Raw genomic sequence first — 27,834 nt, forward strand, 5'->3', positions numbered from 1 at the left:
GTTTGAACCGGGCCAACTTGCCCAAAGGAAGCAGAGGCTGCTTGTGAGATGGTGTGTGCAGCTCAGACTGAAACACTTGTTTTCCTTTTCAATGCAGGATGCAGAGATCTCTGCCTTCGAGCTGCGCAGCATCTTGAATAAAGTCATGGCTAAGCGTAAGTGCCTTCCTCCAGCTGCAGATTCAGCTGGCCACCAGCAGGTTTCCACCGTGGCTGTGAGAGCAAAGCACACCACTGACCTGGGCAGTCACAGCATCACAGTATAGCAGAGGTTGGAAGGGACCTCAGATCATCGGGTCCAACCCCCCTGCCATATTCTCTGGCTACGTTTCTATAATCCTCCCCACTGACTAGTCCTTTTTTCCGCATACTGTAAACCTGCTTTTTGGTTTTGAGTTTTACTAAGAGTCCCTTGCTTATCCATGCTGGTCTTCTGCCTACCTTACTTGATTTTTTTTTTTTTCCCCCCAAGAGAATACATTTCTCTTGAGCTTGAAGGAGGTAATGTTTGAATATTAACCAGCTCTGCCCCGGGCCTGTGGCTTGGCTCTCTGTATGGCCATTGCCACATGTTATCCTGCTTCATCAGGGGGCTGCAGAAATTCTGGAGCTGGGGCTGTGCTGCAGATGTGTAGATGTGTTTCACAGGAGGGATGCTTTGGTAAGGAGATTGAGGTGCCTTTTCTCCCAGAATCTGGCTGCCAGGAAGATGAACATATTTGATTAATGCTTGATAATAATCAAGAGAAGTATTGCTGCTTAGTATTAATAAGACAATACCTTAGTATTGACTTACTCAGGAATCAAATAGTAGCCTAGCTAATGGTTGGGGGTGTCCCTAAGGAGGAGGAGAAACTTTGAAACTCTGGGCTTCTTTTTCTGTGAAGTGATTCAGTGCTTGGCTCTGCATTATTTTCCTTTCCATTACAGTGCTCAAGAAATCAGTGTTTGAAGAAATAAGTGAAATCTTGGCCAAGTAGACAGGGCTGTGTTGGATATCTGTGTGCACCAGCCAGCTAGTAATGGTGTTGTGGCTTAGCAAGCTTGATTTGATGTTTTCTCCTTGCATGAAGCTACCTACTACTGACCCTCCATAGGTCAGAGGTCCACTTTGTCCACAACAGTCCACCTTTGTCTTTGCAGGCAGACCATAAGGGGCAGAAAAGCTTTGTCTCTGTGTCTTGCTTCTGTAGCACACCTACAAACTAGATTAACTGGGCTGTTTACCCAGTTTAGAATCATGTTTAGCATCACAGCTAACTTTCACCCTGAGCCTCCTCATCATTTACAAAGGAAGCCACCAGCCATAGGGAAGCGAGTTCATGAGATTGTTAGGAAGGTGCTGTTGCACAGCATGTAATGACAATCCTGTTTTCTGCTCTTGCTTTACAGGCCAAGATATTAAATCTGATGGCTTCAGTATTGAGACATGTAAAATAATGGTTGACCTGTTAGATGTATCCTTTAATCATAGAATAATAGGATGGTTTGGGCTGGAAGAGGCCTTAAAACCTCCCTGCCATGGACAAGGACACCTTTCACTTAGTTCAGGTTTCTAAGGTTTAAGGCTGTTCCTAGATGATACTCTTCTGCCTCTGCTGAAGTAGGTGATCTGCTTTCATTGTGGTGGGTCCATACTGATGTACTAATGACTCCTGAGGTGGAGAAGCTGGGTTTACCCTGGTTCCCCTGAATAAAAGTGGTTGCCCTTGCTCTTACTGCAGGCCATGGCCACATGCATTCTCCCAGGCAGCAGGAAAAATCCATTATCAGACAGGACAGTCTGCTTTCAAGTGTTCCCATGTTCTGCTGCATGTTCTGCTTTCTCTGGGGACAAAGATGACTGTATTGGGAGAAGGCAACTGGGTCTCAGCATGGTGTGGATAACCTTGGCTGTAGAGTTTGAACATACACGTCTGGGTGCACTTCACTTCTCTGCTATCTGGCTGGGTTTGGTAAAGGCATCGTAATGCCAGGAGGACTTAGCAACAGAAAACAAGGGAAACAGAAAGCAGAGTGCACTGGATTTTAGGAGCTTTTACTCCTAAGAATAAAGGTTTAGGATGTAGGATTAAGTCTAAGAATAGTTGTGTTCAATTTCTCTGTGCAGTGGGAGTTGAATTGCATACTAAGAAAAAGAGGAAAAGACAGAAATAAAAGGATGTTTTCCTATAATTTGGTATAAAATATAGCAGTCTGTAGGAACCCCTTAGCAGGAGCCATGCCATGACCAGATTCTTTTGTTAGCTGTCTGTGCAAGAACTGAAATTCTCCAAATAGCAGGCTTGGCTGTGGCTTTTCCTGTTTATAATCCAGATTTAGGACTTCTGCTTCTGTAACTGCAGGTGTTGAATCAGCTACATGGAACAAAATGACGTCAGCTTGGCTGTTTTATACCTGTATTGAAAAGAGAGAGAGAGAGAGCTGCCAAAGGAGGAGCAGCAAGAGCTTGTGAACTGGCCACAGTTAAAATGAGTCAGTCACAGAATCATAGAATGTTAGGGGTTGGAAGGGACCTCAAACCATCTAGTCCAACCCCCCCTGCCAGAGCAGGATCACCTAGAGTAGGTCACACAGGAATGCATCCAGGTGGGTTTTGAATGTCTCCAGAGAAGGAGACTCCACCACCTCTCTGGGCAGCCTGTGCCAGTGCTCTGGCACCCTCACAGAGAAAAAGTTTTTCCTTATGTTTACATGGAACCTCCTGTGTTCCAGTTTTCACCCACAGCCCCATCACTGAGAAGAGCCTGGCTCCTTCCTCCTGATACTCACCCTTCATATATTTATAAACATGAATGAGGTCACCTCTTAGTCTCCTCTTCTCCAAGCTAAAGGGCCCCAGCTCCCTCAGCCTTTCCTCATAGGGGAGATGTTCCACTCCCTTCAGCATCTTTGTGGCTCTCTACTGGACTCTTTCAAGAAGTTCCCTTCCTTCTTGAATGAGGGGCCCAGAACTGAACACAATATTCCAGATGTGGCCTCACCAGGGCAGAGTAGAGGGGTAGGAGAATCTCTCTCGCCTTGCTAACCACAGCCTTTCTGGTACACCCCAGGATGGTGTTGGCCTTCTTGGCCACAAGGGCACACTGCTGGACCATGGTCATCCTTCTATCCACCAGGATTTCCAGGTTGCTCTCTTAAACTGCTCTCTAACAGGTCAATCCCTAACCTATACTGGGTACAGGAGGTTGCCACCTTATTTAGAAAGACCTCTTGGACAAGAATTCTGTATTCAACAGGATCAGTCCTTCAGAAAGGACTTGCATCCTTTCCTTAATTCTAATTTTTCTTTTTTGAAGTATCAAATCTCACCCAATGTAAGTAAACCTAGCACAGGGAGGGGAAAGTCCTTTTGTTTCCTTCCAAAGAGATTCCCTTAACTCGGAGAAGAATGATGGCAGCGGTAAACTGGGACTGAAGGAGTTCCACACCCTCTGGACAAAGATTCAGAAATACCAGGTAAGAGCTGTATTCAGAAGTGGAGGTGGTTGTAGACTGATTTTCCTCATAGAATGGGAACCATCACGCTTCCAAAACAGGGACTGCCACTTCAGCTCACAGTGCATTTGTGTCCTTGGTCCCCCAGGTTTTGTCTAAGTCTTAATTAGGAGTCCAGGAGTATGACTGCTTGAACTTCAGGCATCTCAGTGGAGGGCTGAAGGAGAGGCTGCCTCCCTTCCTGCCTAAATCTTGGTGGGCTTTCTTTTTTAACTCATGTCCAAATCACAGCATCACAACTATATTTACTCTCCCCATTTAACAGTGCCAGTTTGGTGTCAGCCTTGCCACTTCGGCAGCAGTAGTGACATTCTGCAGGAGCAGTCAAGGAATTCTCCGGAACCTTCACCAATCCTGGCTGCTCCGTTAAAACAACATCCTAAAGCAGCTTTTAGATGAATTGGGAGATAAGTGGTCCTTCAGGCCAACTCCTAAGTAATGTGCAGGCTGCATTTTAAAATATTTGGCCTCTGATGAAAGCCAAAACATGCTCTCAATTACTGACAAGTTCTGACTTCAGGTTTTGTGTTCTGCAGAAAATTTACAGGGAAATTGATGTGGATCGATCTGGCACCATGAATTCGTATGAGATGAGGAGAGCACTGGAAACAGCAGGTATTTCAAAGAGTCAGAGAATTGGTTTGGTTGGAAAAGACCTCAAAGATCATCAAGTCCAGCTGTCAACCTAACACTATGGCCATTAAACCATGTCCTGAGCTGCCAAGTCCATTCATTTCTTGGACATCTCCAGGGACAGTAACTCCACCACTTCTCTGGGCAGCCTGTTCCAATGCCTGACCAATTTGTATTGGTCTGTCTCTTTTTAGGATAGTATCAGCTTCAAGCTGGGTTGACAGATGCTCACTAACCTCCTGTATATTGCTCATAAGAAAAAAAAATCCTGTGTTCCTGGACCTGAAAGGCCTCAGTTTAATCCAGATGCTCAGAGGCTAGGCTGAGCAGTCTTTGGGTAGCAGGGTCTTGGCACACTAGAAGCATCTCAAAGGAGTGTCAGGTTTGCAGCCGTTGTCTTTATTGACCAGCTTTTGGAGAAGCACAGATAACTGCCACAACCTGGTCTCTTAAGAGCATGCTGTTGTCCTTCAATCAGTCTCTCTGGGTATGTGTGGGTTTGGCATAAGCTGGTATGACTGGGGTACTGCCACCCAGGGAATGGAAAGGGTTTGACCAAAGGGTGATGCTTACAAGATCGTTAAGAGTCAGTTTGCTGCTGCAACCACTGGAAAACAAATCTTGAGGTACAGTGATGAGAGGCATATCCCAGAGCCATACAATCCTAGATTAATTTACTGATCTTCTGGGGCCATCGTTTTTGCCCTGTGTTTTTGCCCTGTGTTTTTGCCCTGTGTTTTTGCCCTGTGTTTTTGCCCTGTGTTTTTGCCCTGTGTTTTTGCCCTGTGTTTTTGCCCTGTGTTTTTGCCCTGTGTTTTTGCCCTGTGTTTTTGCCCTGTGTTTTTGCCCTGTGTTTTTGCCCTGTGTTTTTGCCCTGTGTTTTTGCCCTGTGTTTTTGCCCTGTGTTTTTGCCCTGTGTTTTTGCCCTGTGTTTTTGCCCTGTGTTTTTGCCCTGTGTTTTTGCCCTGTGTTTTTGCCCTGTGTTTTTGCCCTGTGTTTTTGCCCTGTGTTTTTGCCCTGTGTTTTTGCCCTGTGTTTTTGCCCTGTGTTTTTGCCCTGTGTTTTTGCCCTGTGTTTTTGCCCTGTGTTTTTGCCCTGTGTTTTTGCCCTGTGTTTTTCTTTATTTTTAAAATCCTTGCCTTTGTATTTTTAGGTTTCAAATTGAACTGCCAGTTACATCAAATCATTGTGGCTCGTTTTGCTGACGAAGACCTCATCATTGACTTCGACAATTTTGTCCGGTGTTTGATTCGGCTGGAAACTTTGTTCAGTGAGTACAGGCTGAGCTAAACAGACTCTTGTTTTGTCCAGCCTTTGAGACCCCTTTCAGTAAATGAGTTAGCCAGACAGTTTTCTATGCAAGCAATTAAAATGTTGATTTTAAAAAACGAAGTCAGTCTAAACACTCAGAAATTGACAAACAGTGTTAAGATTACAGACTGAACCATGAAAAATGTTCAGTCTTGTTTTACACACCAGCAGGCAATGATTTCAGAGTGGCCCTTTCTGCTTTGAAGTATTTTGTGACTTGCCAGAGATTTAAGAATCTGAGACTAAATTCCTTTTGATCCTGAAGCATAATGAAGAGGAAGGCTTTTCTGTTAGTTCCTATACTGATCCCTGTCTGTCATCTCTCCCTTACTACAGAAATGTTTAAAAAACTGGATACTGAGAAAACTGGAAGGATAGAACTGAACCTCATTAATGTAAGTTCATTGCTGTGAAACATTTGCTGTCACCTTTTTGCAGGAGGAAGAGAAGTTAACAGTAGAGACTGTCTCTATTCTGACTGACCTGGGCTGGTTATATGTAGCATATTAAATAAATGCTGAATTTATCTAGCATGAAAATTTATAAGCAATGGTTTCCCTTTTTAAAAATGTGGCTATAGCCCATTGTACTCTCTAATAACACTCCAAGTTACTCAAACCTGATGCCACTTCTTTTACTGGCAGTACTTGTGGCTGAGGGCTTCTTCAGTGCCTTTTCTGTCTACAGGGAAAAATGTAGGTGCAAGCATGACTCAGTATTGACCACACCTGCTGCTTTTTTGCACCCTGTAGAATGGACTAAAGAGAGAACTTTTCTCCTACCCAAGTTCAACTTGCTTATTACCTGACTATAACTTATTTATGGACCTATAGAAGGAGGAATGTGTGCCTTCTGACTTCAGTGAGATAAATTTACATTGTTCAGGAAGGATCCTAAAATTCCTTCTGTAACAATAGGCTTTCTTCCTCCTGCTATAGAAATGGGAATGTGCATACTTGCCACAGGTATTTGTACTGAACTGATCCTTGGTCTATGTTCTTCTCTCTCATTGTAGTGGCTGTGCTTTACTGTTATTTGAGCCATTGACCTCAAGAGAACAAGAGGAAGAGAATCAAGCAAGCATACAAGTAACAGCCCAACAGGAATGTGCCTTAACTTCTGCATGGCAAACTTTGCATGTGAGTCTAGGAAGGAAAAGGTGTTTTACTTCAACCGAAGAAGAATCTACAGCCTCATTTTTATGCATCAGACAGTCTTTATCTATTCCTCTATCTATACTCTGTACAACAGCTAATTTGCTACCCAGCACTGCCACTTTTGGAAATCCTGCTTTTGCTAATATCTTTGTGTTTAAGGTGTTTTACATGACTTCTGGAAGAAAGCTCAACACTGGTTTAAGTGCTTTTTGAATAACAGCTCCATTCCATCCTGCACATCTGAAACTACAAGAGGGAAGCTATTGCACATCCCTGCATACAGGTGTTCAGGTAGGGCATGGGTCCTTTGTTACCTTCTGTCAAGCCCCAGCATTATGCTGGTTGAATACTTGCTGAAGAGTTGGAGTAGCGCTTTTATGTTTGACCAATCTGAAAGACAAGCCTTTCCCTCCTGACCATATTTTTGCCTACAGCAGGAGGCTGTTGGCAACCAGACCCTTCCAAGAGAAAGCTTGTGCTCTCAGGTAGAATCTTCATTTCCTGTATCTTATTTATTTTCCTTTGAAATACAGTAACATATAAAAAAGCTGTAGAAATAGATTTGTGAGACTAAGCAAATAAGCACATTTTTTTCTTAATGATAGATCATCATAGAGCTTTTGCAGGCACAGAGGATCATAGAATCGGAATAATTTTGGTTGGAAAAGACCTTTAAGATCACGGAGTCCAACCATTATCAAGCTCTGTCAAGGCTGGTGCTATAAACCACGTCCTTCAGCATCACATCCCTGTCTTTTAAATGCCTCCAGGGATGAGGATTCAACCACCTCCCTGGGGAACCTGTTTGAGTGTTTGAGAACACTGTCAGTGAAGAAGTTTCTTCTAATATCCAACCTAAATTTCTTGTGGAACCTGCTCTAGGCAAACCTGCTTTAGCAGCAAGGTTGGATTAGATGATCCCCTGAGGTGCCTTCCAACCCCTATCAGTCTGTGATTCTGCAATGTGGAGCAGCATCACGTCTTGCTGGTAACATTCAGGTAGTCCGGTAAAAACTTGACAGCAACATACCCTAGGTTAAACCTTGAGAGGGGACAAAAGTTTAATGGTATCGCAATCAAGTAAAAATTAAGTAAGTTGTCAAGGACTACAGGAAGTTTCTACACTTAGTTTTCCAAGTACAAAATACAATAAATAGATGAGAGGCTCTTTGTAAAAAGAGGGATCTAAAACTACATTGTTACAGCACATTTTGAATACATGGAATTCCTAAGATGCTACAGCATTTGTAAGAGTTATTGCTAAAGGGATTGGTCACTTGCTTGTCACTCTTCAGATGCACTTCGGTTCAGCTTCTTCAACAAACATTCTGCTGCCAGCAAGATGCAGTTGGGTGCCATGCACGTACTTTAAATTTCTCCCATCTGGAAAAAGCCTTGGAGGATAAATTTGGATAAAGCTAAGTTGTCTGTTTTCATGATCAATCCTTCAGAGGTAAATTGAAAAGGCCTTTGTATTTAATGCAGAAAAAAATGTGAGATTCTTTTCTGCAATGCTTGAAGCAATCAGCATGAGCTCTTGAACACAGTGGCTTGCTCAGAGCAACGGCAGCAGAATTTTATTTGCTTGCAAGCGTTGTTTCTTCTTGGAGAATGCCCTCATCCATTGGCTAATGCATCAATCCTTCATTTGTTTTCAAAGCACATTCTTCATAGCTTTCAAATTACATTGTCATTGAAATAAGTCTCATGATATTGGAACCAACACAAAATGAATTTTTTGTAAGTCATCCGTGATTAGTACTTCAAGAATCTGGCTTCTGTACTGTTTCACGCCAAGCTTCTTTGTCTAGGCTTAATCCTTGGATACAGCTGAGGGTAAAATAGAAAGGAAATTTAAAATGTTAGTGTTTAAACAAAAAAAACACAACCCTTTTTTTTCCTTTCTTTTTTCTTTTTATTATAAAAAAAAAACCTCTCTCTGGTCCTACAGCCCTAAAGTAATCTCTAGTAGCAAAACCACGGTTCTAAAAACCGCCCAGAGCACTAACAACTACGTTTAGCAGTCTTAGGCAAGCTTAAAAAGTGCTTAAAACCAGATCAGTACAAAAGAAATGTACAGTACATAATTCAGCACCTTTAGCTCTACCCAGATGGGTGGGCTAGGAAAAGCAGGTGGCTTTGTAAGTCACAAGACTTTTGTCTTCAATGAACTATGGGATTTTTGTTTTGTAAATGGAAGTAGAGAGGGATTAAGGTTCCTTTTGCATTCTCTCTCTTTCAATGCCTTTTAGCCTTTACCTATCTTATTTGCATTCAGTTTCAGAGCTCAGACAGCTTAGGAAGCTTCTACTAAGAAGAGTTGAGTACTGACACAGATAATTTCAACCTTGCTTTTATTCAGTGCCCCATACTGCAAAAGAATAAAGCAGCTGTGATAAAAATACAACTTAATAAGAATATATTCAACTACCAAAAGTCTTCCTCTGTGCTGAACGTCTTAGCCTAGATTTCAGCTGCTATATTCCATCAGTAATTGCTTTTGAGAATAACCACGGAACACTTTGGGAGCAGTACTGGAAAAATTGAAGAGACACAAAAGTGTAACAGTTAATACTGGGCTTGGGTCACTTTCCCCAAAGGTTCTGTTCAGATGGTGTGCTTAGAAGGATGAGCTGAGATCCCCAGTCTAAGCTGTGCTTTGCCTTGTGGTTTTTATTGCAGAAGCACAGATGCTCCTCATGTTCTTATACACCTGTGCTCAGGCTGAGTGCACAGGCTTATGAACAAGTACCACATGTACAGTTCACCCTAGGGCAGGGAGGGAAAAGACTTCATTCTGCAGAGCTGCTCTCAATTTCAAAATGTTTGCAGCTGGAGAGCAGAAAAACCTGAGCAGAAGTACTATGTTTGAGGGAATGTTACAGTACACTGTGGGCAGGCCTGACCTGAAAGTGATACAGAAATGAAAACTGATTTTGCATTAGACAGAATTACTCTACAAAATCTAACCAGTTTGAGAGTAAGGATTAACTGCAGGAGGAAGGAAGTTCAGCATCAAACACCGATCTGCTAAAATTCACAGCAATTAGTATTATTACCAGAACCTCTTATCTCCAGCAGCAGCAACTGGGTATGTAGAGGGAAAAAAAAAAAAACCACAAAAACACAAAACCAAAAACCAAACCTTAAAAGAGATTTTTATACATGCATGCATGTCCATCAGCTGTAGCTTTCTAGCAACTCATCCATGAGGAGAAATATGAGGACACCATTGAAGTATCTATTGTTAGTACACAGTTTTTCACAAAGCAGGTAGCACAGAAGGTGATAAGGAAAGGAAAAGACATTCATAGACTCATAGAATGGTTTGGGTTGGAAGGAACCTTAAAGATCATCTAGTTCCAACCCCCCTGCCACAGCAGGCAGTGACACTTTCTACTAGACTAGATTGTTCAAGCTCCATCCAACCTGGCCTTGAACACCTCCAGGGAGAGGACATCCACAACCTCCCTGGACAATCTCACCATTTAAAGTGAGAATGAATGAGACATTTCTAGTGTCTCATTCATTTAAGGCTATTGGCATATGGTTAAATACTACTTAAACAGCATAGGAGAAAGCAAAGATCTGCCTCTATTTGGCAATACAATCTCTTTTTCAAGACTAAAAAAAAAAAAACCACCAAACAAAAAAACCCAGAATTTTGCTCTGTGAAGCCACCTCAGATCACAAGGTGCACTGCATGCATCCAGACAGGGAAGGACTCATGACTCATTCTTCATAAGAGGTCCAGTTCTTAAGGCCCTTTGTGCCACTGTATCTCATTCTAAAGGAGGGGAAAAACCCAGTTCTGTTCACATGCTCAGAAAAACCTTATTCACATCTTACCACGTTAAGATAAAGGCTTTTTCTCCCTGATGGTGAGAAAAAGTTAGTACTAGAACCTGTTATGTACAGCAAGGTGGTGACAGGTTGTTCTCTTATGCAGCCATTAACAATCTGTGTAAGGCAGCAACACAGAGTGTTAACTCATTCTGCCAAGGTATTCAGCTCCCCAAATGAATAAATGGAGTGTCAACTCCTTCCTCTTGACTTCTGAAACTGCACCTAGCCTAGATGGAGTAGAATAATGCTGTGTGTACTGCATCTAGTGGGGTGAGGCTTTTTTTGTCTCTGGAAAGCTCAAGGACTTACCCCTAGCAGGTTGCGGGGAACGTAGCCTTCCTTGTCATTCAGCCGTGCCCACCACCACTCGATTTCCTCTTCATCTTCCCGCCGTAGGATTGTCATGCAGTCTCCCTCTTTCATGGAGAGCTCATCATCATTCTGAGCTTCATAATCCCAGAGTCCATAAATCACTCCTTTGTTCATTATGCCCATTTTCTCCTGGACTCCTGCAACATTAAAACCACAAAGCAGCTCAATAGAAAGTTGTTAAAAAAACAAAAAGACAACAACTGGACAAGCTGCTGTATTCTTACTGGAGAGCAAGAAAAAAAGAAAAACAATCAACCAAAACAAATCAACCTCACTTCCTATCACACTTAGCATCTTCTTGTGATCAGCCTACTGAACGTGTGGAACAGGTGGCATTGTGAGGTTAGCTCTTGCATTCAGCAGACAGATTCTTTCCTGGCACCTGTTCAGAAAAGACCTGAGGTAAACACAGGGAGAAGCACTGCTTGGTAAGAGGTTCTATCATTGTGCTAGTGTTCCCACCAAGTGATGAAACTCTTGTTTGTGCTCCCAGCTCATCAGTAATCTCCCTCTGTCAAAGGGAGATAGCAATACCTGCTTATGCTGACCACCACTGTCATTTTGATGCTTTGAGGTGTCATTTGCCACCTGTGTCGCTGGTTTTCAGAACTTTAAATCAAGCTGCATCTCATACCTGCACCTGAAAGATTTGTCTGTGACTCACCAGCTGCTTTTGGTTAACTCACCTTGACTTTTATCTGAGCAGTTCTTAATTTCTGCAACTATTTTAATTATTTTTTTCAAACCCTGGCTTCAGAAACACAGTTCTGTTTAAAGTGCTTCTGGACGAAGGTGTTTTGGAGTGCATGCACATGCCTTTGCAGGTGGTGTTTAGTACCTGTACATTTCACAGCTGTAGCCAAAGAAGAAATACTATTCTTTCTGGATACATTCCTCAGCTTCTTAGCAGCAAATGAGAGAAGGCATCTTAACTATCAAACTTAGGTAATTATTCCCTATTTAAATACCAAATCCTACTGGGTTTAGTGCCAGGAGCAGAGTATGTCACACAGTGCATCGTAAAACTTGTCATTCCAATTTCCGTTTCTTACCTGTTACAACCTATTGTATAGGATTCTTACCTACCTCTGCTGAGGGAAGCATCTGCTCCAACAAGTTCTTTATTTCTGTACACCAGCTCATCGTGTAACATTACTTCCACTACATGCTTAGTTCTGCTCTGAGAAACTCTTCCTTTGCTTTGCATTTGGTTTAATTAAAAGCTGGGCAAAAGCTGTGCTCTGCACCCATGTGGAAGGTAAGACTAAGCTCTGAACATCAAAGCAGGTGAAGAAGACACACAATTGATCTGGTCTTCTAAAAATGTATTACCAGTCACACCAGGGTAGCAGGACAAACATGCTCTTAAGAGACAGCACAACCATTAAATCTCAGAAAATGAAAAATGACCTAATTAAGCAGCACCAGGCCTGTCATTGCATCAGTGCTAGGGTTTAGTTCAACAACTCCTTTGTACTTGATGATGTTCAGAATTGTGCATCACTTACAACAAAGAGGGAACAGGTAAATCAATGATTTACACCCAGGTTTCTCACCTCACAGAGGAGTTTAGAAGGCCAGGTTTTAGTGTGGTACCTGTTCTGGAGGTAACACAGACACACATCCCCAGACTTCTTTTCTAGCAAAACCCAGATTTAGCCAGGGGATGCACTTCTTACTGTCACTGCAGGCAGTCAGAAACAGTCTTAGCAATAGGATCAATTCCTAACAGACCAATATGGAACCCTGATAGTCAAACAGCCAATGTATCAATAGATACCTTAGTTTCAATGGTTTCCATTTGGAAAAGCTGACAATAAGCCCAAAGGCTCATAGTCCTCTCAGGACTTACTGAAAACATACAGCCCAAAACAACTTCCCAAACCCAATTAAAAAAAAGGCATAAAAAGTGAGATCACCAGATAGTGAGTCCAAAAAGCCCCATAAACAAAAGGAATGTGTTTCTTCACGCTGAATATAAAGCCAAGGATCTTCCTCTCATGGGAACTTGTGGACTGTTTATCTTAAATCAAGAACTGGCAAAATTCCTGTAAGAAATGTCTCGAGACCCATTCAACACTAAGATGGTTTTATGGCCAGGGTGGTCTTCTGCTGATGGCCAGACTCAATCTTGGAAGTCTTTTCCAGCCAAAACAATTCTATGATTCTGTACTACCTCTTAGCTCATATCAGAGATGAGACCAGTAAGAAACATAGGGCTAGATTAAAAATAATTCTTGCCCAACACTCTTCCTTGGGCATTTGCTGTTGATGACCACCATTGGAGTCTGGATCAAAACTAAACAGCATTTGGCTTAGCCCACAGATTTTGATTTGATTTAAATAGGCTCCCACCCTTCATAGAGAAGGCTGTTTTGGCACCAGGAGATAAGAGTAAGCAAGGATGGACAGATTGTTTGGAAATATACTGTCTAAGCAGCTTACAGAAACACAGATTTCACTTGTTCCACAGAAAGAGAGAAGTTGTCTGAGAGCCCTTTGCACTGTATTACATCACTGTTACTCTAACCTCTTGTGGATAGATGACACCACTCCAGCTGGTAGGTGCCTAGAGGACAAGAACTACATACAAAACATACAGAGAAGTAATTTAAAACCTCATTGTATATAAAACACAGAGTAATTAAAAACCTCATTGATATTCACCACACTCTAGGTGGATTCAACCTCTCCATTAAAAGGCAGATTTTATTCAAACAGCAAGGCTAGCTATAATAATAGGGTATCACTTTTTCCATGCAAGAGAAGAAAAAGGCCAGAAAGATGAAGCCAAATTCAATGCTTACTAACCTTCATTAAGGCAGAAACTTCAGTGCCTTTCTTGGCTCTAAAGTGCAACTTAGGAAATATTCCTCACTTGAAGGCACCAGGTAACATATATTAACTGCCTACTGAGATATCCAGACCCCTTTAGTGCTCATATGGAAAAGCACTTACAGGGTAAGACTCACCTCAGAACAAAGCATTTGTCAGTGCACACTTTTAACTCATTCTAAGGCTTTTACTGCAAGGGAACATTTTGTTACTCAGATTTATTTTTTTATAGGTTCAACACTGTAAGGTTAGTCTTAATGGACATTACTTTGTGGTAAGAAGTTGGATAAAACCTCTCTTTCCAGAAGAAAGAAGTCATGGCACACATGAGGCATGGTCACACAACCTAAATAAGCAGACAGCTTACTACCCCTTCTCATCCAAAAACATACCCAAAAGTGCCAGGTGAGTCCCTGGCACCCTCCAGAACTCAGCTGTCACCACCTACCATATAGGAACTGGGAGCACTGTGTGTAGCCTTCCTCCATTTCCTCACACTTGTCTGCAGCTGTCTGCATGTCACTGTAGGTCATGGCAAACACGGCTGCACCTGACTCCACCAGGAACTTACACACCTGCACGTTGTTGCAGGATGCTGCACAGTGTAATGGGGTCCTGTAAGGCAAGCAGAAAAAGATGACACATTGCTCATAAGGGCAAACCACTTCAGTGCGTGACCTCCAGCACTCAGTAGTGCAGTGCTGAAGGCTTCCCACCAGAAGCACTTAACCCAGGATGTCAAGAGCAATTGCTTTGAACAGATATAGCAGGAGTTACCAGGAGCTGCTGGAGCCCTAAAGCTGGATTTCCAGTTTTGCTACCTCTTTATAATCCATTAGCATTTTAAGAACATTCATTAAGACAATAAAAAAAATAAAAATAAATCAATAATAAAAAGCCACTCTACAATCCTCTTGACATCAGGCCTCTTACAAGCTAGGTAACTACTTCAAGACCTGATTTGTGAAAAGTGCAGGCAATTGGGAAAGCTACTGCAGCTCTGAAGAAACAAGCATCTTCATTCAGACTTGGGCCTTAGACACTTGTGTTACAGCAGAAAGAGGAGTAAAATCCCTGCCCCTTTCCCCTAGACTTTTGTAACTAAGCTGTCGAGCTACCCTAAGAAAAGGTAGGCTACAAGCCCACTTAGTAGATTGTGGTTTTCTGCCTTGATTTGTTTTCAAGTTGTCTGAGTACTGAACATGTAACTGAGGAGAGTTTGCAGGTCCAGCTGCTGCCCAGAGCACGTGCGAGCTCCAGGCTGTCTCACAATGAGGCCACTGGGAATTTCAGCCAACAGCTCATCATGCACAAGCCATCTCCAACAACTCCAAGACAGAGCCATTTCCTGAAAACTCTGCCCACCTTCCTGGGCCTCAGACACACTCTTTTTCTTTCAGGGAATATAAATATAATTTGCCTGTTTTCTTCTCTGCACATTCTCACATGATGCCCCAAAGAGAACTGCTGTTACTTTACTGTAGAGAAGCCATTGGCAGCTCTACAGGAGCAACTGAAGGCTTCCCAGGAAGATGGAGATTCTGTTTCTAGAAGGAGTCACATGGAAAAGATAAGGAGCAATGGGTACAAGTTAATCCTGGGGAGATTCCCATTGGAATCCAGAAGAAAACTTTTCCCCATGAGAACAGTTAGGCATTGGAATCATCTCCCAAGGGAAGCAGTGGATTCCCCTACACTGGGCAGTTTGAAGACTCAGCTTGACAGGGTGTGGGCCATCTCATTTCAGCTACACTATTACCTAGAAAAGTTGGACCAGGTGATCCTTGGGGTCCCTTTCAACTCGGCATTCGGAGGTTCTGTGACATTCTGAGGGACCTGTAGGAGCCCCTGCCCCGCAAGAAGCAACTCTCTCATGGAGAGCATCTGAAAGGCGCCACTTAAAGTGTCACTTACCATCCATCACTGTCTGCAGCATTCACATTCACACCAAACTGCACCAGGAACTTCACAATTTCCGTGTGCCCAGCACACACAGCGTTGTGCAGAGCAGTAATCCCTTCATCATTGGGCATGCTGGGATCTTCAACCTGCTCAGCAAGAAAAGGAGCCCTTCACAATCGGTTGAAACTCTACAACAAACACCTCTTCACAGATAAAAACAAGTTGCCTTATTCTGAAATAAGATTTTGAGCCACACAAAGGACATGAGCAACAGGCTGAAAACTGCAGCAGTAACCAATCTGACATGAAGACTCACAAAAGAAGGATACAATCTTATCTAACGGGGAGAGCCTAGAATGGGTCAGAGAAACAGTATCTTGGTAACTTAGTAAAAGCAGTTGTAACAAATTTCTGTTTGCTTTTTTTCACCTGTCAGCAAAATTCACACAGGTTTTGCTTGCTAAACTATCTGATAACATGCCAAATAACATTCATATCTGATAACATGAATGGGGCAGAGAAACAGTATCTTGATAACTCCGTAAAAGCATTTGTAACAAATTTCTATTTGCTTTTTTCACCTGTCAGCAAAATTCAGAGGTTTTGCTTGCTCAACTACCTGATAACATGCCAAATAAGGGATGAAAACACTACCCAAGGAATTAAGACAAAAGTTGTCCTGCAAATTTAAGATCTTGCTACTAAATATGGGTATTTAGTGTGGATTTAACATGCTTCTAAAAACCAGCCTCCCACGTGGCCATGTGAAACTGATCTCCTCAATAGCAGCTCTGCATTCTGCACTGTTATTTCAGCCTCCCCAGTCCAGAAAAGCTGTGGCTTCCCAGTCTGAACCAGCTATTCTTTCCCCTTACAAGTTAGCCTTTGTACCTCATAAATTATTCTCTGCACGAGGTCAAACTCCCCCTCCAAAGATGAATCCAGAAGCAAGGCGAGGGGATTGAATTTCACTCTCATTCCATGACCAATCCTCTCGGAGCCAGTTTTACGCAGGTTTGTCCTCTTCCCCTGTGAAAAGGTAACCAAAAAAGTTACAGGCTGGTTTTGTGTGAGTTTTTTTCCCCCTCCCCTGGAAAAAACAAGTACACAGAATTGCTTATTTAGAAATGACAGCAGAAACAACCAATGAAGGCAGTGTTCAATATGAAGATTAGACCATTTGGTGCCAATTCCCCAACACAGGACAAATACAGCAGTTCCAGCTTGTTATGGAAGATCTCTCCTGTTAGCTCTCTCGGTGAGGTGGCTGTTCAACTCAAATACAGAAGTCATCTTTTTTGTCCAGTTCTGGGCTCCCCAGTTCAAGAGGGACAGGGATATACTAGAGAGTGTCCAATGGAGACCTATGAGGATGATTAAGGGACTGGAACATCTGTCTGATGAGAAAAGGCTGAGAGACCCGGGGCTGTTCAGTCTGGAGAAGAGAAGACAGAGATCTTACTAATGTTTACAAGTATCTGAAGGGTGGGTGTCAAGAAGAAGGTGCCAGGCTCTTTTCTATGGTGCCCTGTGACAGGACAAGGGGCAATGGACACAAACTGGAACACAGGAAGTTCCACCAAAACATGAAGAAAAACTTCTTTACCATGAGGATGCCAGAGCACTGGAACAGGCTGCCCAGAGAGGTTGTGGAATCTCTTTCTTTGCAGACTTTCAAAACCCCTCTGGATGTGTTTCTCTGTAACCTACCCTAGGTGATTCTGATTTGGCAGAGGGAGGATGGACTTGATAATTTTAAATTCCCAAAGGAAGGCTGGAGAGGGACTTTGCATAAGGGTGTCTAGTGATAGGACAAGGGAGAATGGTTTTAAGCTGAGGGAGAGTAGGTTTAGACTGGATCTTAAGGAAGAAGTTCTTAAGTACAAGGGTGGTGAGACTCAAATAGGTTCCCCAGAGAGGCTGTGGATGACCCCTCCCTGGAGGTGTTCAAGGCCAGATTGAATGAGCAGATGAGTCTAGTTGAGAGGTGTCCCTGCCCATGGTAGGGAGGTTGGAGCAGATGAATTGTAAGGTCCCTTCCAACCTAAGCTGTTCCATGATTCTGTAATGTCTGGAGGTCCCTTCCAACCCCTACCCTTCTATGATCTCAATCAAACATATCAACAAAATAACAGAATTCCCAAATCTCTGAAGATCAGGCTTAGAGGAAAAAAAAAAAAGGCCATTTAAAAAAAAACAGAACATTTTAGCATTCGCTCTCAAAGCTGTTATACAAACCAAGTATTACACTCTATGAAGTAAGTACACTACTTTTTAAGCCCAGGGGTTAAGCTCCTAGCATTTTCCTAACTTTAGCAGAAGTTCACAGGGACATAACATTTATGGAAAACAGTTTTGGAGGAAAAAAAAAAAAATAGAAGAAGGTACAGAAATGCTTTAGATGCTCCCTGTGATACTGGAAACCAAATATTTCTATAGCTGAGTTTGGACTCTTTCCGTTAGAGAACATGCAGGCATTAGCTCAGTGCTCTCCCCAGCTGGCTGTGCAGCAGCAATAAACACTATTCACAAGGGTATGTAAATTTCTGACAGATGTCCAAGCAAAGATGAATAGAAATGACTCATGTTTTGCAAGAGCAAACATGTGAAGATAAGATATATAAGAGGAGATTTCCCAGAAAATGCTCCTTTGCCTGTTGATTTATACATTCTCTCCAAAGCACAGGCTTTTTAAAGAAAGAGCCTGTCAGCACAACCAAGTATTTAAATATGAAATCAAGAGGTTGGGCTGGTTTTTAATTTTTCCTCCTCATCACACAATTATTACAAAACCAGCCAAAAACAAGTTCTTACAATTTAGGAAATCCTACCACTCAAGTTTCTCCTTGTAAAAGGGAGCACCAACAGTCTTTAAAGCAAGAAAACATGCAATGACTGTTCCATGCAGAAATTACAAGGTGAAAAAAAAAAGCAGCACATTTTAAAGCTTTTAACTCCTCTGCACTGAAGTGAGGGAGGAAAAAAATCCCACTTTCATGTATCAAGATATTCAAATACTATTCACAACAGTTTTTAAAATTGACTGACAGCGGTAAGCATTTTAATTCTACAGCATCCAGATGACATCATACCACACACCCAAAAACTTCCAAAGCAAATGAGTTGGTGAAGTGCTGCCTATTCTTAGCCCAAGGAGACTCCATTTTGATGCAGTTTTAGAACTGACTGATTTTAAATCAGGATCAAAAGAAAAAAGATCAGAAAACATTTCAGTAGAATAAATGCAAGCAGTTGATGCCTAGAAATGAGGTTTTAAGGCAAAAATTGAAGAAGTCAGTTTCTCCATATTTTTCAAGCAAGGCACATTCAGATAAACAATTTCAATACAGGACTAAGATAATCACTTTCCATCTCATACCAGCACCAGTGGGAAATGCTTGTGAAACCTCTGTCTGTGCCCCAAAAGAACAAAATTAACTTCTCTTCAGAAGAAACTACAGTTTGGATGTAGCAGGCAGACTTCTATAAGGAATGTTCTTTACAGCCCAGAAGAGTTCTTCTATTTGTGTATTAAGGTCCACTTGAACTTAGAATCATAGAATTGTTTTGATTGGAAAAGACCTCTAAGATCAGAGTCCAACCATCAACCTAAGACCACCATGGCCATTAAGCCATGTCCCATGTTTCTTGAACACCCTCAGGGATGGTGACTCCACCACCTCTCTGGGCAGCCTGTTCCAATGCCTGACCACTCTTGAAAGAAAGAAATTTGTCCTAATCTCCAACTTAAACCCCACCAGCACAATTTCAGGCCCTGTCCTCTCGTTCTATCCCCTGACACTATGGAGAAGAGACTGATCCCCCACCTCACTCCAACCTCCTTTCAGGGAGTTGTAGAGAGCAATGAATCATCGCTAACTGTCGTAGAGAACAATGAATCTTTTTATCATCATTAATTCTAGAGACAGAGACTTTTCATTACTGTCATTCAATCTAGAGATAAGAACACCACACAAGTAGAACAGATACCCACAGAGAGACTTCCAGACTATTTGTTCTCCCACATCTGCTTAAGTTCTCCAATACAAAGGACAGGATTTATGTCAGACTTCAAGATGACAGGGCAGGCAAGCGGTAGGCTAATACTTACAGGAGGCAAGGAAAACTGTCCAGTAACTTCAGGAGGCCTCATATTGAACGAGTCCTCTCCCAAACTCTCTGGTTCCCCTGATGGATAGGGAGGTGGTGGGTATGGAGGATATTCTTCCATGTATACCTCCAGTGGCAGTGAAGCTTCCAGGTTTGGTTCTTCCATTTTTGCCTGCACGAGTTCATCACTGTCAGATGCTCCCTCAGGTACAGTGTCCAAAGCTCCAGAGGGAAGAACATCTTGGCTTTGATCTGCTGGTATGTTTTCTGGTTCCTCAGCAATGGCTGGCTCTGGCATAGGAGCAGCTGGTTCCTTTTCTGGTTCTGTACTGAGATAAGGATTTGGGATTTCTGTCGGGCTTTCAGGACTGGCAGCTGAAGCCGTCTGTTTGGAGGGATGTGATGGAGCTGAGATAGTCTCCATTGCAGCCAGAGTGGTCCTCTGATACAAAAGTTTCTGAATATTGGGGCCATTAGGTCCTTCTGGCTCAGTAATGGAGCTGCGTTTCTTCAGCGGCCTGGGTGCATTGGAGAGCTTTTTCCGCAGCGCCTCCAGATCAGCGTCGCTCTGGTTGCGGTAGGGGTTGGACAAGAACGGCAGCAGTTTGGTGGGGCTCAGGGGCCGGGGGATTCGCTCTGTTTCCTGGTTCTCAGGAGCAGAAGCTGTTGTCTCCATCTCAGGCTCTGGGCTCCCTGGCTTGCCTTGGAGGTTCGAGTAGACGTTGTCTGTCTGCGGCAGCTGGTTCTGTACACCAGCTCCTGCCATCACAGGCTTGCCATACACTGCAGAGCAGGTCAGAGAAGGGGGGGAGGAAAATAAACGTGAATATTTGATCAACAAACCTAAAGAGAACATGCAACCTGATTGACCTATGTAGGGCAGAGAAGCAGAATAATGTGATCAACTGAAAAGAATTCATCTGGTAACCAGGTTTATTGTTACTTATCTTGCAAAGGCAAGACAGGCTCTCTGCACTTTCTCTTCATGCTGATACATAGCATGTGAGATCCACCTAAGGTTCTTACAGCTGCACTAACCTGCTTAATTCCCCGAGGAACAGCTTTATACTCACAGACCAGGTGGCAAGTACCACAGAATGCCAGGTAGGAAGGGACCCCAAGGATCATTTGGGGTTGAAATGAGTTTGCTCGGCAACCTGTCGAGTCTTCATACTGTCCAGTGTGCTTCCCTGGGGAGATGATTCCCAGTGTCTAACTATTCTCACGGGGAAAAGTCTTCTACCAGAGTCCCATCAGAATCTCCCCAGCAGTAACTTGTACCTATTGCCCCTTGTCTTTTCCATGGGACTCCTTTTAAAAGGGAGTCTCCATCCTCCTGGCAGCCACCCTGTAAGTACTGGTACAATGCAATAAGGTCTCCCCTAAGCCTTCTCTTCTCAACGCTGAACAAACTCCATTTTTTCAGCCTTTCCTCATATAACAGGTCTGCCAGTCCTCTGATCATTCTCATGGCCCTTCTCAGGACACTTTCCAGCCTGTCCACATCTCTTTTGTACAGCAGGGACCAAGACTGCACATATGTCTACCTGAGGTTCATGAGGACTGACGACAGATAAAGCACCACACGCTTACCGCTTGGGAAGTGGGGACCTCTGGTCTGTGCCCTCGTCAAAGCACTCTGCACTGCCTGCTGGAAGTTCTTCCCAGGAGTCTGTTGTTGGGTGTACATGCTATAGATAGAACTTGCAGCCACAGTCTGAGGCTTTCGAAACGGTGGGAGCGAGGTCTCTTTGGACGGCTGAGGTGTGAAAGGTCTCACAGCTGCTGCTGGGGGACTCTCCTGTTTGGAGGAGGGAAGAATTTGGTCCTGGCTAGAGGAAGGACCTGCAGGAGGTACAGAAATTCTTTGCTGTATCTGCTGAGAAGGATGGGAAGGCTGCTGTGCCACTGTTTTTTGTTTGTTCCCCATAGTTACAACAGCCAAAGGCAGCTTCTGCAGGCTTCCATCCAGCTTAGCATCAGAAGGTTGCAGATGAGCAGCTTGACCAAAGTAAGGCAAGTTTATCTGCTTTGGTTTAGTGGGGACAGGCGGTGGCACCTTTGTTACATTTTTATTGGCTGTCTGAAAGACAGAAAAAAAATAATTAAGATTAAACAGCAAAATATGCTTTAGGAGTTCTGCTGTGAAGGACCAAAGATCCTCACAGCACAACAGTATCCAGCATTTCTACTGCTGCTGCAATCCAATGTTCCAACAATACTGGAAACAATGAAGAGACTTCTTGAAGCATTTTATCATCATAGCTGTTTATACTTTTGAATCCATTCTCCTTAGTTTTTTTCCTGTAGCAGCTATATTTACATCAGCAAGCACATAGAGATAGGGGTGGCACTTGGTAATGTCTGTATGCAAGAAGCTTGCTTTCCACTTGTCACCTACAGTCCTTCTGTTTACTTCACCTCTACCTGTGCTCTTGTTCCAAGATGTAGGTACAATCAAACATCTAAAGGACACTGTTGCATTAAACAGTGAAATAAGTATGTAAGTTATTTCAACCCATGCTAAAGCCTCTCTTCATATAATGTTGGCAGAGGGGAAAAAAACCCAAACCCAAAATACATACACGTTGACACAACCACTTTCAACCAGTTGATACAGGTAACACAGCCACTTTCACCTGCTCAGTGGAGAGATAGATTCCTCACCACGGTAACTGCAGGGAACAGTTCTGAGTTATCAACTGCCACTAAGTGCCTAAAAGTCTTTTTATCCCCCCCTTAGAAAGGGTCTTTTAAAAGAAGGCCCAGGTGCTTTACAAACAGCTTCCTGACAGCATTATTGGAAAAGCTGTGCAGCAAACCCTGTCAGACAAAATGCAGCAGTTCCAAGCTCCCTGCATACCTGTGCTTCTCGCAGGAGATCTTCACTGCTCTGGTTCTTTCTCAGTGTGCCCAGCCCAGCAGACTGCTCCACAGAATCAAACATGGAGAACGGACGCACTTTCTTCTCTTTCTCTCGTAAAAAAGTTTCTCCTTCAGCTGTTGGTAGAGACAGGGGAAAGACTTTCAGGAAGGACAACACAACTGTAGGAACAAGAGTCCTGCTCTGTGCAATATTCAAGACAAGTGTATGGAAGGGATGCTTTTTGTATCCATCCTACACCTGTGCTAAGGACTCGAGGACCTGCCAAATGCTCTTATCTGACAAACTGAACGGGAGCAGGTACGAAGGCATTAGTACCTACTTCACTACCTGAAATGAGTTTGGAGTTTTTTGTTACTTTGGGGTTTGGGGTTTTTTTTGGTGTTTTGTTGTTGCTTAACTTTTTATTGTTGTTGTTTTATCTGTTTGTCTTGTTGGGTTTTTTAATCCCTGCAACAAACTAAAAGCTTATCCTGCAATACCAGGGATACTGGTAGACAAGAAGCTGGACATGAGCCAGCAATGTGCACTTGCAGCCCAAGAAGGTCAATGGCATCCCAGGCTGCATCAAAAGAAGCATAGTCAGCAGATTGAGAGAGGTTATTCTGACACATTGCTCTGGTGAGACCTCACCTGGAGTACTGTGCCCAGCTATGGGGCCTCCAGCAAAAGAGGGACCTGGATCTGCTGGAACGGGTTGAGAGGAGGGCCACAAAACTATCAAGAGGGCTAGAGCACCTCTCCTCTAAGGACAGGCTGGGAGAGTTGGAGCTGTTCAGCCTGGAGAAGAGAAGGCTGCAGGGAAACCTTACAGCTGCATTTCAGTATCTGAAGAGGACCTTCAGGAAGGCTGTTCAGAAGGGCTTGTAGTGATAAGATGAGGGGCAATAGTTTTACACTGGAGCAGGGTAGATTTAGGGTGGACACCAGGAGGAAGTCCTTTACAATGACACAGGTGAAATACTGGAACAGGTTGGTCAGAGATGTGGTGGAGGCAGCATCCCTGGAGACATTCAAGATCAAACTTGATGTGTCCCTGGGCAGCCTGACCTAGCTGGAGGTGTCCCTGCTGACTGCAGAGGGGTTGGACAAGATGACCTTTGAGGGTCCCTTCCAACCCAATGCAATCTGTGAACATTCTATTTTTTTTTATCTGCTCTCAAATGAATTCCATGTATTTACTGAGGCATTTAGAATAGAGACAATAGTAACTAGATCCTCCATGTTTCAGGATTATCCAGGCACATAAAAACATACCTTGTCCTTCACTATTCACAATTCCTTTTCCTGAAGTCAAGGCTGGTCCTTGACTAATATGATTATCTGCATTTGAAGTACTCCAGTCAGTGGCAGATGGGGAAGGTTTTGCACTGGGAACAACAGAGCCTAGGAGAGAACAGGTGGAAAAGATTAAGCTAATGTTTTTATTGACTTCTTATTACAGGTAGTCTTTTTTGTAAGAGTCAGGTCTAGAGAGTGTGCAAGTATCACATGCAGCTTAACTGCATTAAATCCTATCACTTGAGAGTTTTGCTCATTTGTTATCAAAAGAGAATGCAAAACCAAGCTCAGAAAACAAAGCTATCAAAGCAGCAGCAAAACAGTTTGTCCTTGCACATATCTTCACTCACAACATTCACAAACTTCTCTAGACTGCCTTCTTCCCTTGGATACTTACAGTCAGTTAAAGGTGCCAGGATGGTAAGCAAAGATGAGAAAGATATTGTGTCAAGAAAATCATGATGCTTTACTAGATAAACAGGTCCTGCCAGTGATAACCAAAATGGTAGAAAAATCATCTCTATGTTCAGCTTGCATACAGGGACTGCATTAAGGCTGATCTTTACATTCACTGGCATCCAGTGTGCTTCAAAAATAACTAAGAAAATGCTTGCAGCCTGCTTTTAGTTTAAGTATGTCACCAAATTCTCTCTACTAAATTCTAATTATCTAGTACAACTAGGGATATTAAAGTCAAACAGTAATGATGAAGAGCAGGAGAAAAGTTTCACTATGACAAAGTATCAGATACTGTCTTTCCAGGAAAGCAGTTGTTTGACCCAAAGGCTAAAAAAAAAAAAAAAAAAAGAGGAGTGAGGTGTTAAGTTTAAACACCACACCACCACATATTCCTACAGCAAACAATTATACTAGACCTAGAATTCCATTGCAGCAATTTCAGGGTCTGTGAAACAGTTCACATTCTCTGATACAGTAAGAGACACTTGGACTGGTTTTGTGCCATGACTACTTCAATAATACCAGAACTGGAGATGGAGGGAGGGAGATAGAAAACAAACAGAATCACAGGATGTTGGGGTTAGAAGGGACCTCAGGAGATCAAGTCCAACCCCCCTGCCAGAGCGGGACCATAGAATCTAGCACAGGTCGCACAGGAACACATCCAGATGGGTCTGGAAAGTCTCCAGAGAAGGAGACTCCACAAATTCTCTGGGCAGCCTGTACCAGGGCTCTGTGAGCCTCACAGTGAAGAAGTTCCTCCTCAAGTTGAGGTGGAACCTTCTGTCCTGTAGTTCATATCCATTACCCCTTGTCCTGTCACAGGGTGCAACTGAGCAGAGCCTGTCCCCTCCCTCTTGACACTCAGCCCTCAGATATTTATAAACATTTATAAAATCCCCTCTCGGTCTTCTCTAGACTAAACAGCTCCAGGTCTCTCAACATCACCTCATAGGGCAGGGCTCCACTCCCTTAATCATCCTTGGAGCCCTCCATCAGTGGGGAGCCCAAAACTGGACACAATATTCCAGGTGAGATCTCACCAGGGCAGAGTAGAGGGGGAGGAGAACCTCCCTCGACCTGCTGGCCACACTCCTCTTAATGCACCCCAGGATCCCATAGGCCTTCTTGGCCACAAGGGCACATTGCTGACCCATGGATAATTTGTTATCCACCAGGACTCCCAGGTCCCTCTCCACAGGGCTGCTCTCTAGCAGATCACCTCCTAACCTGTACTGGTGCAGTTTATTGTTCCTCCCCAGCTGCAGGACTCTGCACTTATCCTTGTTGAACCTCATTAGGTTCCTCTCTGCCCAGATCTCCAGTCTGTCCAGGTCTCACTGAATGGCTGCACAGCCTTCAGGCTTATCAGCCAAGCCTCCCAGTTTGGTATCATCAGCAAACTTGCTGAGCAGACACTCTGTCCCCTCAACATAATTGAAGATGATGTTGAACAGAACTATTCTACAAGATCAGTCTCCATTTTTAACTTCCCGTCTGAAAAGTGAGTCTTCTCCTCCCAGGATAACACAGAAGAAATATTTGCAGCTATTTCTCCAGACTCAGACTCTCAGAGATCTGAACTGTATCTCATAGGAGAAAGCCACAGAGAGAAGCCAGGCAAAAGTCTGTTAACACTCCAAGCAGGAGAGGCCATGCCCCATGTTGAGCGTTGAACTTACAGCTCTCCATATCACTATACCATCCACACATCAGCAACTTTACTGCAATGTCTGTGCTACAATCACCTGCTCCTTTCATAAGATTTCTTGTAATGTTGGTTAATGCATGTGTCATTTCCAAAATGCACTTTGTTGTGCTAGTTTTTAAGCCCAGGCACCAGACTGTGACCTATATATGTATATACACATCTCCCCTGAAACAGCCTCTAGAAACTCAGAACACTTTTGTATAGCTTTCAGGAGTATTTAAAACCAAAATGAATTAATAAACAAATCTCTAGCTTAGACAAAACTCTTCCTATGTTCTACACTGTGTAACAAATCAAATTGCTCACCGAGAGGATTGATTAATTTACACCATATTGAATCATATAACCTCAGTACTTACAAAACATATTCACTGGTGCAGGTAAACTGCAAGTAGTAAGATCAACATCCCAAGTAACACTTTTGAAATATAAATAAATAAGTAAATAAATAAATAAATAAATAATGGTGAACACAAAGCCACAAAACAACAAAACAAAAACCAACAGAACAAAAAAAAAGCCCACAAAACAAACAACAAAAGAAGACAGAGCTGGTAGGTAAGAAAAAGCATTTCTGGAGAAAAATATCTTAATTGTAAGCTATTACCTGCAGGAACTTTAGCTTGTGAACTGCTCCCCGCTCTCATGTTGGGTAGAGTTTGTGTTTTTAGTGGACCATCAGGTACCTGCAAAGCTTGTGTTCCATCTGAGAATGCTGGTTTCACCAAAAGTTCAGGTCTGGAAGCAATACGTGGCATAGTAGAAGACTGGATATAAGGACCTACTGCTGCCACTCGACTTGGAGCAGAAGCCACTGCCTGTGGTAAATTCCCATCTGAAGAGATCTTTGGAGAAAAAAAGAAAAAAAAAAAAAAGAAGAAAATTTAAAGAAAGTCATCCTGCAGTATCCATCCATCAGAGCTTGAAATTTAAATAAATGATAAAACAAGTAGAAAATTACATTCCAATATTTAGAAAAAAGCATTTAAAGAAAAAAAAGCTTTAAGAAATATAAACCTGAGGAACCAAGAGCAAGGCAAAAAAAAAAAAAAAAAAGATAATTTTATCTAAACTCAAAAATCCACAACAGCTTAAGGTCTTGTCCACAAAGAGTAAGTAGGTTAACAGCAATGTACCATGAAAGGTACTTTAATAATAGAAGACTTTCCAGCACGTATGGATAAAAGCCACCACAAGTCTAGCGTCTCAACAGTCTTCCCCACAAGCAAGGTTTTCTTTCAGACTGTATGGACTACAAATGTAATTAATTTTGTTTGCTGTTAGCTATCCCCTACTTACTGGTAGGTTCTCTTTCTGTTGCAGAGCTGCCTTTTTCTTCCACAGGCGCTCTCGCAGCTCATTAACACGCTTGTCCATGACTGCCACCTCTGAGTTGCGCTTGTTCAAACACTCCCTCTGTTGCTGCAGCTTGGCATTCTGCTCCTGGTTCAGTTTGTTCCTCAACTGAATAAATTCACAGAGCAGGAGGAGGAGGGGAAAACAACAACAACAACAAAAAATCAAAACAAATTAACTTTCAGAACAGGGGACAGGAAACAGTTACAAAGAGGGGGGGAAAAAAGAGCCTTCTAAAAAGTCAAGTCACGCTAGCAAACTAAGATTATTTTCTCCAGAGGAAAACGTTGGTTAGTCTCCAACTTTTGCAGAAAGGAAAGATAGAGACACTGTCTGCTCCTTCCCCTTGAGCTCTGTACAACCCTTCATCCTCAGCACCCTGGCAGCCACATGGCTGTGTCAGCAATAGGAGCGATGGGATTTCTTTCTGAGGAGATATGAAACAACCCAACTCAACTTTTAGCCCTCAAAGAGTCGTGG

At 43.0% G+C, this 27,834-nt stretch overlaps 2 protein-coding genes across 3 annotated transcripts in view; one reads left to right on the forward strand and one right to left on the reverse strand.

The window, feature by feature from the left end:
• The window catches only part of CAPN2 (calpain 2), a 34,279-nt gene extending 27,183 nt beyond the window's left edge, over positions 1–7,096 (forward strand). For both annotated transcript variants that reach the window (XM_054394993.1, XM_054395002.1), the window contains 7 exons: positions 98–155; positions 1,392–1,456; positions 3,390–3,458; positions 4,034–4,112; positions 5,284–5,400; positions 5,778–5,836; positions 6,457–7,096. In XM_054394993.1, the coding sequence (XP_054250968.1) occupies positions 98–155; positions 1,392–1,456; positions 3,390–3,458; positions 4,034–4,112; positions 5,284–5,400; positions 5,778–5,836; positions 6,457–6,480 (471 nt within the window). In that variant the 3' untranslated portion in view covers positions 6,481–7,096. The remainder of the gene's footprint in view (positions 1–97; positions 156–1,391; positions 1,457–3,389; positions 3,459–4,033; positions 4,113–5,283; positions 5,401–5,777; positions 5,837–6,456) is intronic.
• Positions 7,097–7,136: 40 nt separating this feature from the next.
• The window catches only part of TP53BP2 (tumor protein p53 binding protein 2), a 28,587-nt gene continuing 7,889 nt past the window's right edge, over positions 7,137–27,834 (reverse strand). Inside the window, exons 4-14 of the mRNA XM_054399315.1 lie at positions 27,298–27,462; positions 26,606–26,843; positions 23,805–23,933; positions 22,527–22,663; positions 21,257–21,746; positions 19,665–20,446; positions 16,445–16,582; positions 15,566–15,699; positions 14,100–14,266; positions 10,754–10,953; positions 7,137–8,428 (exon numbers count right to left, since the gene is read on the reverse strand). Coding sequence (XP_054255290.1) covers positions 8,387–8,428; positions 10,754–10,953; positions 14,100–14,266; positions 15,566–15,699; positions 16,445–16,582; positions 19,665–20,446; positions 21,257–21,746; positions 22,527–22,663; positions 23,805–23,933; positions 26,606–26,843; positions 27,298–27,462 — 2,622 coding nt within the window. The 3' untranslated portion in view covers positions 7,137–8,386. The remainder of the gene's footprint in view (positions 8,429–10,753; positions 10,954–14,099; positions 14,267–15,565; positions 15,700–16,444; positions 16,583–19,664; positions 20,447–21,256; positions 21,747–22,526; positions 22,664–23,804; positions 23,934–26,605; positions 26,844–27,297; positions 27,463–27,834) is intronic.

The sequence above is a fragment of the Indicator indicator genome, chromosome 2 (genome assembly GCF_027791375.1).
Source record: "Indicator indicator isolate 239-I01 chromosome 2, UM_Iind_1.1, whole genome shotgun sequence".
In the NCBI taxonomy this organism is placed as follows: Eukaryota; Metazoa; Chordata; class Aves; order Piciformes; family Indicatoridae; genus Indicator; species Indicator indicator.